This window comes from Sceloporus occidentalis, unplaced genomic scaffold (genome assembly GCF_023333645.1).
Source record: "Sceloporus occidentalis isolate IW3139 unplaced genomic scaffold, rSceOcc1.0.p SCAF_94, whole genome shotgun sequence".
Taxonomy (NCBI): Eukaryota; Metazoa; Chordata; class Lepidosauria; order Squamata; family Phrynosomatidae; genus Sceloporus; species Sceloporus occidentalis.
In genome coordinates this window covers 1,874,986-1,886,756 of record NW_028317074.1, presented here as the reverse complement: position 1 = coordinate 1,886,756, position 11,771 = coordinate 1,874,986, and the positions used below count along the sequence as shown (strand labels likewise).

The window sequence follows — 11,771 nt, the reverse complement described above, 5'->3', positions numbered from 1 at the left end:
TAAAAAAATAGATCTCTATAAATTCCTATCTCATATAACTTTACTCTTCCTCTGCTTCCTCTGTATTTCCCTGTATTTGTATGCCATAATATTAAACTACATTTAAGTGGGGATGGAAGTTTGTTTTTAAAAAATGTTTTTGCATTTATACCCTTGTACCATAGAATGCAATATTTCTATGAACACAGTGATGCATGTGATCAGATAACATCGAGCATGAATCATATAATACAGTGTAGGTAATTATAATCAGTTATTTGCTGTTAAACCAACAGAAGCACTTTTTAAGAGCTTTTTAAGGAATATTCCCAATGTTTAACCCTACACACTATCAGTGAATTAAATAGGTGGAACATATGTTTACAGGATACATAGACCTGCAGAGATTGCACATAATGTCTACATAAGAAACAGCCAACATGGTAGAAAAACATAGAATCATGGAAGATCTACAGTTTGGAGAGATAGCTTGCGACTACACAAGTTACACAATGCTGAGCAAAATTAGAAAAAAATGTACGTGTGTATATATCTATATAGATGTCAATATATCTATATACAATATATATATATATTTTATATGTGTGTGCATTCATAGCTTGGGTTGAAGATGTATGCATAATTAATTAGTCCCATACATGATTTGTAAGGACAGCTTGACATTTTAAAAAACCAAAGGCAGGCATATCTACCAAAAACCAGCAGTAACATTTCTGGGAACCACTTTAACTGACCTCTGGGGTGGTCAAACGTTGTTTCTAAGGCTTCCATTAGGATCAGTTCTCAAATGTATTAAGTTCAAATGATTTATACCACACAGATAATCGTGGGATATTTACGCATCTACCTTTTATTACTATTACTTTGTTTAGGAAATTATTATGATTCTTTTGCCTAAAAGCTATCATATACCCACCTAGCACGCATCAACTTCTTATCAATACCTACGCATATTCAGAGGTAGAGCTCAAAAAATAAAGGACAGTCATACAAAACTAAGTAACATGTAAAGTGCATTCAGCTAACCATCAAAATGAAGGTTTAAAGGCCCTCTCTCTGGGCTTTGCTATAAGCAGCATTCTTACTAGCTTCTACGACATTAACATTTTTTTTTATTAAATTACATTTTAAAGAATGTTTTCCTAGTAAAACAGTTATGGCTGAAAGGGAATATATATAATGGGAAATCAGAAGGCTTAAGGGAGCAGCCATGATGGTTTTTGTAGCAGATATCAGCTGGTGTAACATAGATGCAAATTAATCTCTTTGGCCTGTTTGAAATGTGCTATTATTCTCTAAATTCATTTAAAGCAGGGCAAATATTTACGGTTAACTTGCACAATATAATTATGCTGAGATTCTGCAGTTTAGTGGTTTCAGTTTGCCTTTACCAGTCTGCAGCCTTAAAGTATTTCATCGGTTTCATAAAACCATCAATTTCCACAAAGAACTGCTACATTAAAGATTATGCCCTAATTAATTAACCTATTTTTCCTTTTTCATTTAAGAATGAATATAAAAATATCTCTTATTTTCTATGGTGAAGTATGTGGGACCTGCTATTTGCTGCAGCAACACATTTTAAATTCCCGCCTCACCTGATCTAGGATGTAATCTTTACAGAGGAACTGCTATGAAAAGCCTCAAACTAGAGGCTCATTCACAGTCTGCAGAGTCCAGGAAGTGAGTTAATTGTTACTGAGCGATCACAGGAAATGAAGGGAAATTTGCATGATATACATCTGAATAAGTTTAACTTTAACATTAAATAGAGCTAATAATGACACAAGCTATAGACTGGTTTAAAGTGCTGGGTTTAGTAAAAGATGTATCTATGAAGTAACAAATAGAACGTGGGACTTTCACACAACCCTTCTGAGGATACTCCTAAGCAGGGCAAGCTTGGCAGCACCAAGCAAAAGCAGAGTTTGCAGTGTTTTAACCCCTTAAGGACAATGGGCAGTCCCTAAACCCATTGAAAACAATGCATTTTGAGCCCGTACATGTACAGGCTTTGTCATTAACAGGGTTAAACATACACTGAATTAAAATAAACAATAGTGGAAGCTGGGTACAATTCCACATGTTTTGTGAGGCACTTAACTGATATCTGCTATGGTACAAAATGGCTTACTTGTAGCTTTTTGGTACCATACATTATTATGAGATAATAGTATTGCCTTCATTAAATTGTATGATGAAATGATACATATCTATGCTTTTTACTTACTGGACATAATTCCCTTTAAGAATAAGATACATTTAAGTGCTTATCTATATTCGGCTTTAATGGATACAACAAATACATTGCCAAAGATGTATGAGAATTGTACATAAACTAGCAGTGTTTTCTTCTGCTAAAGGAGATATCTCATATATTTCTAGCGCTATTAGAAATTTGCAGATTTACAATTAATTCTCTTGGCCTTTAAAACGTAAACAAGTCTGTTATGCTGGGGTAGTTTATGCCTTTAAGGACATATAAATACTCCTGTACATAACATAGCATTACATTTCTCAAAACACAAGTGTACTGTATCAGTTGCTTTATTAATAATGATGTGATAATTTATCCCATTCCCTAGTGCAAAATAAGGTGCATCATTTAAAAATCCACCAAAATTCCTTCTGCTACCGATTGGTTCCTTTACCCTGTGTTCATTGCTCTACAATGATATCTTTCATGTATTGATTCCTTCTTCTACAATCCCCATTATAATAGATTATGGCATAATGTTGTGAACCTAACCATAAAGTATGATTGCTTTTTTGCTAAGAGGCCTGTTCCTAAAAGTAGCAAAGCATGGGAATAGTTCAAAGGCCATATTACGGATTGTGGTATATGCACTTCCTGCAGATTTCTGGTTGCATTAAAATATAGGTGAGCGACAATCCACCATCCACAGTCAATTCCCATTATCCTCTGTTACTGAGGTTCAGCGACAGCTGGAAGTAGCCACTGGTTGTCTACTTTTGTGGTATATTGATTTAGTGTTGTGTGAAAAATCGTTTGCTTAGATTATTACAGTTCTACATAAACAGGCATTGCATTTGTATAGACAGAAACGGAGCAGGTGTAGGTACACAATGTCTTCTTGATTAAGATAATATGGCCTGCATTTGGAGTTGGGCAATGAATATTACTTAGGACAGATAGAAATTGTTGTAGACAGATATGCTAAATCCTGTACAAAAGATAATTATTACAGTATAGTGTACAAAATGTAAAACCTGAAATTTTGCAATGAATGTATTACAAAATCTTGCCATAATTTCATATTTTATGTCTTGTAACTATCTAAATCCAAGCCTTGGTATAAGGAATGGATGGCTAACCTATTGCCCCCTCAGTTGTTATTGAACCACAACGCCCTTCGCCAAGGATAGATGGAGGATTGCTGAGGATATTTGGTGTTATAGGCCAACAAGTAGATTGCTCAGCCCCACATTACAGCACAAACTAAACCCATATTTTTATTTTGTGAAATGATCATGAAATCTAATGGTAACGGGATTGTGTATCTGACTGATAAAGTGAATAGGATATGATTATTTCCTTAGTAAGCAAGGTCATATAGTACTTATCCCTAACGCAATAATATTGGACTACAGACTTCTCTTCGAGATAGCCTGGAGAGGGTCCATTCATAATTTTTAATACATAATGCAAACTTGGGAAAGTCACCATATATCTGTGGAGCCATAAGAAATACTTTGGAAAGATCACACATTTCTAGTGTGGGCCCAATGCTCTACTCATACACAGACCTCTGAAAGGGAAATGTAAAATGTTTGTTTTACCACTGGTAGTGTTAGTGTTTCTTCCCAGTTTTTAAACATCATCTCAGAGGAGGAAGGAAGAGGAATAAAATAGAAAGATACAGCAGAGGGATGGTGCAACTAGCAGTCGCCACCACGGTCCCGGAAAAAACCTTCTGCACATCGAGCCTCACGGAAAGTCACCGTAATGGAGTTTGAGGTGATGTCGGTAACAGTGATTTCACTGGGCCTGGGAAGAGCAGGGAGCCAATGCTGTGGAGCAGCTGGTTTTGCGTCATCTGCAAAAAACAACACAGAATCATTGTCTATAGTATCCGTTAAGAGATGGACAAGCAAATACAGATCAAAAGTAAAAATTGCACAGCATTCACTTCCATGTTTACATAATGTACAATTCCTAGGTAAATGCTAGGTGGCCTACTGAATTTAAGTTTATCTTAAAGGAAACATCAAACCATTGAAACCATACAAATTAATTGAGGCGCCCATTATGTTCTGGACCATTCCCCCAAAAGAAAGAAGCATTCTTTGTGATCGCAGGTCCCTGTATTAGATGGAATAACAATCATGGAAAATATAATGGTACTATTTAGATATAAGTTAGCACAAGAAACTGACAGCTAAGATATGTATGTTTTCAATATGAAATAATCAAACACTATTAAGTATAAACATTTATAGTTTATTTGTGCTTTGCCTTCCTGAGTAGCTTACAACTCTTTGTATGCAATCTCCTGTTCTTTTACAAACACTTATGTGTTTGTTTTACTTTCCTTCTGAAGGAGGTAAAGGAAAAAAAAACGTTTTTGTTTACGATGGAATCCGGCCCAGTGTTTGTGCTGGAACCAAAGACAGTTCCATTATACTTTAGACAATGTATACGGTGGTTAAAATATCATTCATATCAAGAGTCTGTCTATTTTATTTAATAATAATGTGAATGTCATTGTTTCTATTTGCTTTACATGATGCTCTGATTAAAGATGCTGACCATATACCCCACATTCTATTAGCTGTGTCATTTATCTTTTTCTAAAGGTATGCTCGGTGCACATCATAATGGTATCCAAGTATAAACAGATATGGCAGTGTTAATCTGTAACTCATGTGTGTTTGGATAAGGGGAGGCATGACTCCTCGGAAGACACTAATGCCCTTTGTAACACTCCTGCCTGGAAGATGTTCCTTGCTTTGAACGTTTATTTCTGTATATGAACACTTTAAGTCAAAGTTAGATATTTATATATCTTAGGGGAGAGGGAAGAAAAGTAAATGCAATGCATGTATATAACAAGTAAGTGCAGAGAGATTTTCCGTTGACTGCACATACAGTGAATCAATATTCCTTAATGTTTCAAAAAATAAATAACTAGTGAATAGAGGAATGTAAGCTGAAAAGATGTCATTCTTTTAAACAGACAACTTAGCTCCCTCTCTGGCGACAAAAAATATTACAACAAAAACACCATTTTTATTTCCAGAAACTTCCAGCACTTGCCAGAATAATTCAAATCAACATAAATCTGAACCATGGCATACACACAATGCATTTAGTACTAAAAAAGAAACGATGGTAAGGCACAGACAGCAATAACAAGCAAACAACAACTATATGAAATATACATCAAATTAAAAATGATAAAAATAAAATTTCAATTTAAATGAGGATTTGTGTCAAGACTATTCTAAATGTTAAAATATACCATGCTTTAAGAAGCAAAGGAAAACATGTTGATCCAGCAAAACATTCTATGATATGACATCTCTTTGAATGTTAATAACAAAGGTTTACCTTCATGACTTTCTTCTTCAGTTTTTTTCTCCTCTTGCCAGTCACTGATGACCTGAGTTTCTTCTTTTTCATCATCCTTGGCAAAGAATTCAGTTCTTCGGCTCAAAGGCTCATATGTGGAGACCCGAAGGAACTTCTTGCGAGACAGGCACAGAAACTTGCGACCCTTGCGTTGCTTGCTGAGTGGGAACTGGAGGGACTTGGCTTTCTCTGGCACTGCTGATGCTTGTGCTGGTTTGGTTCCAAGGCCACCACTGAACCTCCGCGACAGTGAGAAACAAAGGCTTCGCTCCTTGGACTTGTGTGCGCTACGCAGGTCCATGCCATAAAGCCTCTGCAGGAAGATACAGAACACCCACATCTTTAATCTTCCAACCTAAAAGAATGTCTTTAATATGGACATTTACTACCAGTAATCTAGTAGATTACATATATATGTATAGATATATATAATGTCTAGGTGCATATTTAGCTTTCACATGGAAGCAATGCCACATCTTCATATGTTTGCTGCAGCCAACACTTGTTAAAGCAAGGTCATGTAAGCAGCTAGATCATTTTGGACACCATGATTTAATTTAATAGAAAAAATATCATTTTGGCATGTAATTAAATACTTTAAATCATGTGAATTGCAAAACGCATAGCAAGCATCAGGAAAATCCCAATGGTTGCTCTTGCAATTGCTTTAGAACTTTGCCAAAACATTGCTCACTTTAAATATGGACCATCATAAAATCATCTCAGGTGAGGATCCTGTGTAGAATCAGTGTTTAAAGTAAGTGCTTAATAGCCTAATCTGTACCTGAAAGAGGAGTCGCTTGGGCTTTGGGCCGCGTTTCCTGCAACCTGAAGCTCTTTCTTTTTCTTCCCTGTATTACAAACAGAAAATGGAAATTACTGTAATGTCACACCAGACTTTTCATGGTACACATGAAAGTAAAATTATGCTGCACTAGTATACTTAGATCTCAATATAGTTATTAGTCTTAATCACCTTTAATGTACCTAGTCTCTCGTTTCATGTGGTCATTTGGGGTGGCGGCCATTTATGTAGCAGAGCTCAGAAGTAGAATGTCTTTATTTCAACTGCCCTGCATTGCATTATGTCATTTTTTAACTATAATGATAATGATAAAATGATTTAGAATGTGTGTCATAGTCTGTTGTGCTTCATCCACACTTATTACTTCCTGTAATAACTAAGATGCATCATCTGAGGACTCATATAAAGCAAAAACCACACAGCTAGTTTGATGAGTATGTGAATGACTGACATTTTTGCAAATACAATTGAAAAAATAATAGTAAAAGGACACATATTTAAAGGCCTAGTTAAAAAATATAATTTTATAATTATTCCTTCACTACCTATTATTATTATTATTATCTTTTATTTATATAGCGCCTACAGTTTACGCAGCGCTTAAAACAATACATAAATTCAAGGGATATGACAAGACGAGAATTGACAGACTAAGACAAACCGATACATTCGGTGGAGAGAGCCCTGCTCGTAACCTACAGAAGTATTAAAGAATTATTTAAGGCTGCACTGGTTACATGTTTTTATATTAAATTGGAAAACTGGTTACAACACATAGCATGGATGTAACATTTTAACATTATCACATGTGTTTTGTTGATGTAATAATATCAAAGGGGAGATGCTCACTTTTCCTCATATGCCAACACAAGTCTTGGATCAAGGATATGTTCTTCAGGCTCCCATGTGCTGTATCTAGGATGCAAGAAATCAATAAAATGCTAAATACCTAAACTGTGGCAGGGGTAGGTGGTACAAGAGTTATATATTTGTTGTTAAGACGATCAGTAGTGACAGTATAAGATAGCACTTGTTACCCAAAATGCCACTCCAAAACACAGCTATCATCACACATCACAATACCATTGCTCTTTCTGCCTCACAGAACATACATTTTAATGATGTTTATCTGAGCCATGCCTCCAGCTAGTGTGTATAGTGCAGACATTTTGATGTTCCTAAAATAAGAGCACTGCCTTCTTCATGCCAGTATTTTACTAAATAAATCTTGAATGGAATTATATAGGGTGGAATGGGCTACCCACGGCATCCACATTCAAAAACAATCATTCTGCCACCTGACTGGTATGAGTATTATGCCTTTGCGCCATTTCGCATTCCTGGAGTGAAGGCTGCACGGCCGTCTTTCCAGGAAATCAATGCGTAATGTGGATCTTCCACCTAAAAACAAATTTTCATTAATCAAGACATCATAAAAAAAAAACTGTATGACGTGTTCAAAAATGTAAATCCTGTGAATTTTTAGGATGCTCGGAAAGATCATTCGAGGTTTAATTCACTATGAAAATTAACTAAGTTAACTTCCCTAGAAACACCAACCCTCTCCTGCACTGGGCAAGGCTACTAATGTGCATAGCAATAAAAATAATGAAATTGTTCCAAAATGCTTAGTGTGCATACTCCTTCCTTTTTTACACAATCAGATCCAATTTTACAAATTAAACCCCCAACACCATCCACACCCCTACTTACCGAGCGTAGCTCAAAGGAGGACACCATCACTTTCTTACAGTATTACTTCCGTAAACAGAGCTCACAAACATATCTTTGTTGAACACAATCAAGGTACTTAATGGAATCTTTTAAAAATACCAAGGTCATCAACCTTATTATGCAAAAGACATGATATTATACACACTCTTTCACGTTGTAATACTAGGCAGCAACAAGTACATTGCTACAACACATCTATTTAAAATCTTAACTATAATAATAGGATATTGTCTATGATATAATACTGATGTCTCTTACAAAAAGACCTTGGTGAATATTCTAATGGTTATTAATGTAATAAAATGGTGAAGCAGTACGGAATGAAGCAATGGTGCGCACAGGTAACACATCCACATTAGTTTACAGGACAAAAAAAACAACTTAATATAATATTAACAAAAGGTCATTGTTGATTTACAATATTAGCTGACAGCAATTAACCGATTTGCTGCAAGAAGGTTATATAACTGCTTCTGCAGACCTTCAAGGTAGCAAATGGGTTATAACGTGCACACCTCTGTGCTGTTCTTGCGCACACTGCAGCACAGGGAGAAGTAAACAAGTGAACATATGACTCATGCGTCATTCTCTCTGCTCCCCCCCTCCTCTGAGTTCTCACTCCTCCGGTCAGATTAGAGGTGATAAACAAGACGTATTCAATAGGCAGTTCTTATCTAGAAGCAGGCAGCGCAAAGCAGAGGCATAGCGAAGCAGGTGCATCTTACTGCAGTCTCCGTCTCTTGTTTTCCCTGCCTAAATATTGTGCAGTTAAACACATTCACCTTCGCCTTACAGTTCCTTCAAAACACAAATCTTAACAATCTAATTCATTTTGATTAGGAAATCCCTAATGCATGCATTCCAAGCAATCTCTCAATAATGATAATATTATATCCTCAAAATAGAATGGAAGGACCAGCCATCTTATTCCAGTGTCTTCAAAATTACAGATGTGCTATTTTAGACTACAGTATGTTCTAGAAGGCAATTCTGACATTGCAGTCCAAAAATGCAGATCTCACAATGCACATTATTCTGGTTTATCAACCCCCTCCTTGTACAGAACTGCAGCAGATTGGATTCATATATAAATGTCCCTAATTCCACATTCTCAAGCCACAAAATCATTGCATTTAAAAATCTATTAAGAATTATAAATTTAAATAAACATAGACAATAGAAAGGCAAGAATATTTTTTTTTTATTGCTGAATACAGTAAAAACCACTGTAATTTACATTCTTTCAGCACCTATGAAATCATATGCCAGTGTGCCCGCCTTAAAAGCATGTCCTGGTCTGTGATCCTTGAATTAACAATTATGGCAGCTGACTATAATATGTGCATGAATGTGCACTGGAGTGCAAATTTCCCACACTCACAAAATTTTACTGATCGGCACCTAGTGTTCCATACAAGAATTCAAGCCCCTTCTCTCATCACCTGGGCAACCACTACTCTGTTTTGAGCATGGAACCACTTCAATCATAGAGCTGCTATAGAAAGAGCTAAATGCAGGTCTCTGGACTGAGAAATGTTACAGTTAAAGTCAACATTCATGCCTATAGCAAAATTTGCCATGTAATCGGGTACATGCAGGACAGAAAACATACGTGTCAATGAATAAAAACAGAGGCATGATGATGTCTGGCACGAAATGCAAACACATGCTTACAATTTTTTATTGTATAAATTGCATAATGTATACAATTTTTATATTGTATATAAGTAGATGAATACAGAATAACAGGCACAGGCAAATATTTAGTTTATTAAAAATCAACAAGCAGATGTTTCCTCCTTTGAAGAAACAGATAGATTAGATAGATAGATAGATAGATAGATAGATAGATAGATAGATAGATAAATGGATGGAAAAATAATCAAAAGAGAAACTAGAATTGTGCTTACTTTGGTGGCCAACCCTTCCACTTGACAAGATATTCCACTTTACCCTGGATAGATCAGTTAAAAGAAACAATTAGAAGATGCAATTGATTATGGATAGAAAACAATGTTATCTGCTCATTAGTACCCGGGTATGTGTCCCTACAGTATCTATAATAAAGCCCACCTATTATCCAAATAATTTGCATCATTTTCATCTGGGAAACCAAATGGTGAACCTCAAGTACAACCAAAAGCAGAATGATGTCACACCTCTAATTGGAATGAAGTATGTGCCAAAGTTCAGCAACTTCTAATCATATGGTGATGCTAGCAGCTCAGTCGCTATATGCTAACTACAGAATTGGGCTTAGTAAAAAGGTATCTATAATTCTGACAGCAAATTACTTAAACAATGTATAATCATTTAAATTAAATAAAAAACCTAAACCAGTGTAGTCATCCAGAGGAGGCTTTACAAACCATGCAAAACACCAACAAATGGATCACCAATGCAATATTAAAGACTATTTTGATTTGATTGGTTTGGTGATATATTTTGGCATTCAAGCCTATGTTACCATATTTCATTTACACTGCACACTAAAGTAGACACATGACTCTAATTTTGCTATTGCTCTTTATAGAGGTGAAGGTGAAGCCAACAAGACAGACAAGGCCATTCATCAGATCTACTACCATCTATGCAGTACACAATCCGTGATATCAGAGCTTCTGATGATGTCATGGGAGCTAATAACTGCTCTCTTTTCTTTGGATCGCTGGATTTTTCATGATATTAATAGGATGCTAAATATAATTAGAACTATCATTTAGAATTAGATAATATGTGTCCCTATCTGATGTGTAAGCAGAGAATGCTAATCATTTTACACGAGCATTTGAGTAAACACATCAGATTAAAATGAAGGATTTTAGCTATGCGGCACTCAGGAAACGCGGTACCAACAGTGCCCACCACTGGCAGCAAGAGCTACATGGGATTGTCTGCTGCGCCAGGTTATGTGATCACCTAATAATCGCGAGTATCATTTGTGAACTTCTTGCATCAAGTATCGATTGGGGTAACCGAAGTCTAAATGGATCTAGAGGACCACAGCACTAGCATCCTCCAACTGTTGCAACAACTCTGATCATCCTAAACCAGTCTTGATTTGGGTGATGGGAGTAGCGGTCCAACAACACCTGTAGAACCACAGATAGCATGTCTAAGGGGCAGCACTGCACCGTCCAGCTGTTACTGCACTACAACTCATCTACATTAAAGGTATTGGGAGTTGCATTCCTGAAATACCATCTCTCGGCTCTGACTTCGAGAATAAGCAAGCACACGCCCCCACTTACCTTCCTTATCCTCTTCTTTCGAATACTCTCCACTGCAAACACTTGCTCCCCGATGGCAGACAGTTCCATGCCAACCTCCGGAGTTCTATCTCTGTGCCAAGAAGTCTCCAGAACCCTGGCTCTCGAAACCTCCTTGCAATGCTGATGAGCGATTCTCTGATGCAGCACACCGCTTCTCTCTGTACTCTGCTTCTGCAAGATCTTCCACATGTGACGCCCACCTCCACCCCAAAGTCCAAATGCTGTGGCTCTTCAGTACAATGCCTGCGTGTAAAGCGATGCTGTCCAGATTAGGTAGTTGGATCAATTGGATTAGATGTGCGTGCAGTTTATCAGTAGCCAGCCGCTGTCACCCTGACACAGCCTCTTCTCTCTCCCCTTCGCATTA

The 11,771-nt window shown here is 36.6% G+C and overlaps 1 protein-coding gene across 1 annotated transcript; it reads right to left on the bottom strand.

Annotated features, from left to right (window-relative positions):
* Positions 1-3,900: 3,900 nt before the first annotated feature.
* LOC149284378 (chromobox protein homolog 7-like) lies at positions 3,901-11,452 on the bottom strand. Its single transcript, XM_089496796.1, has 6 exons — positions 11,384-11,452; positions 10,043-10,086; positions 7,248-7,313; positions 6,378-6,444; positions 5,582-5,906; positions 3,901-4,058 (listed from the first exon to the last, which is right to left on the bottom strand). The coding sequence occupies exons 1-6, from the start codon at positions 11,450-11,452 to the stop codon at positions 3,901-3,903; spliced, it is 729 nt and encodes a 242-aa protein (XP_089352922.1).
* Positions 11,453-11,771: the final 319 nt, after the last annotated feature.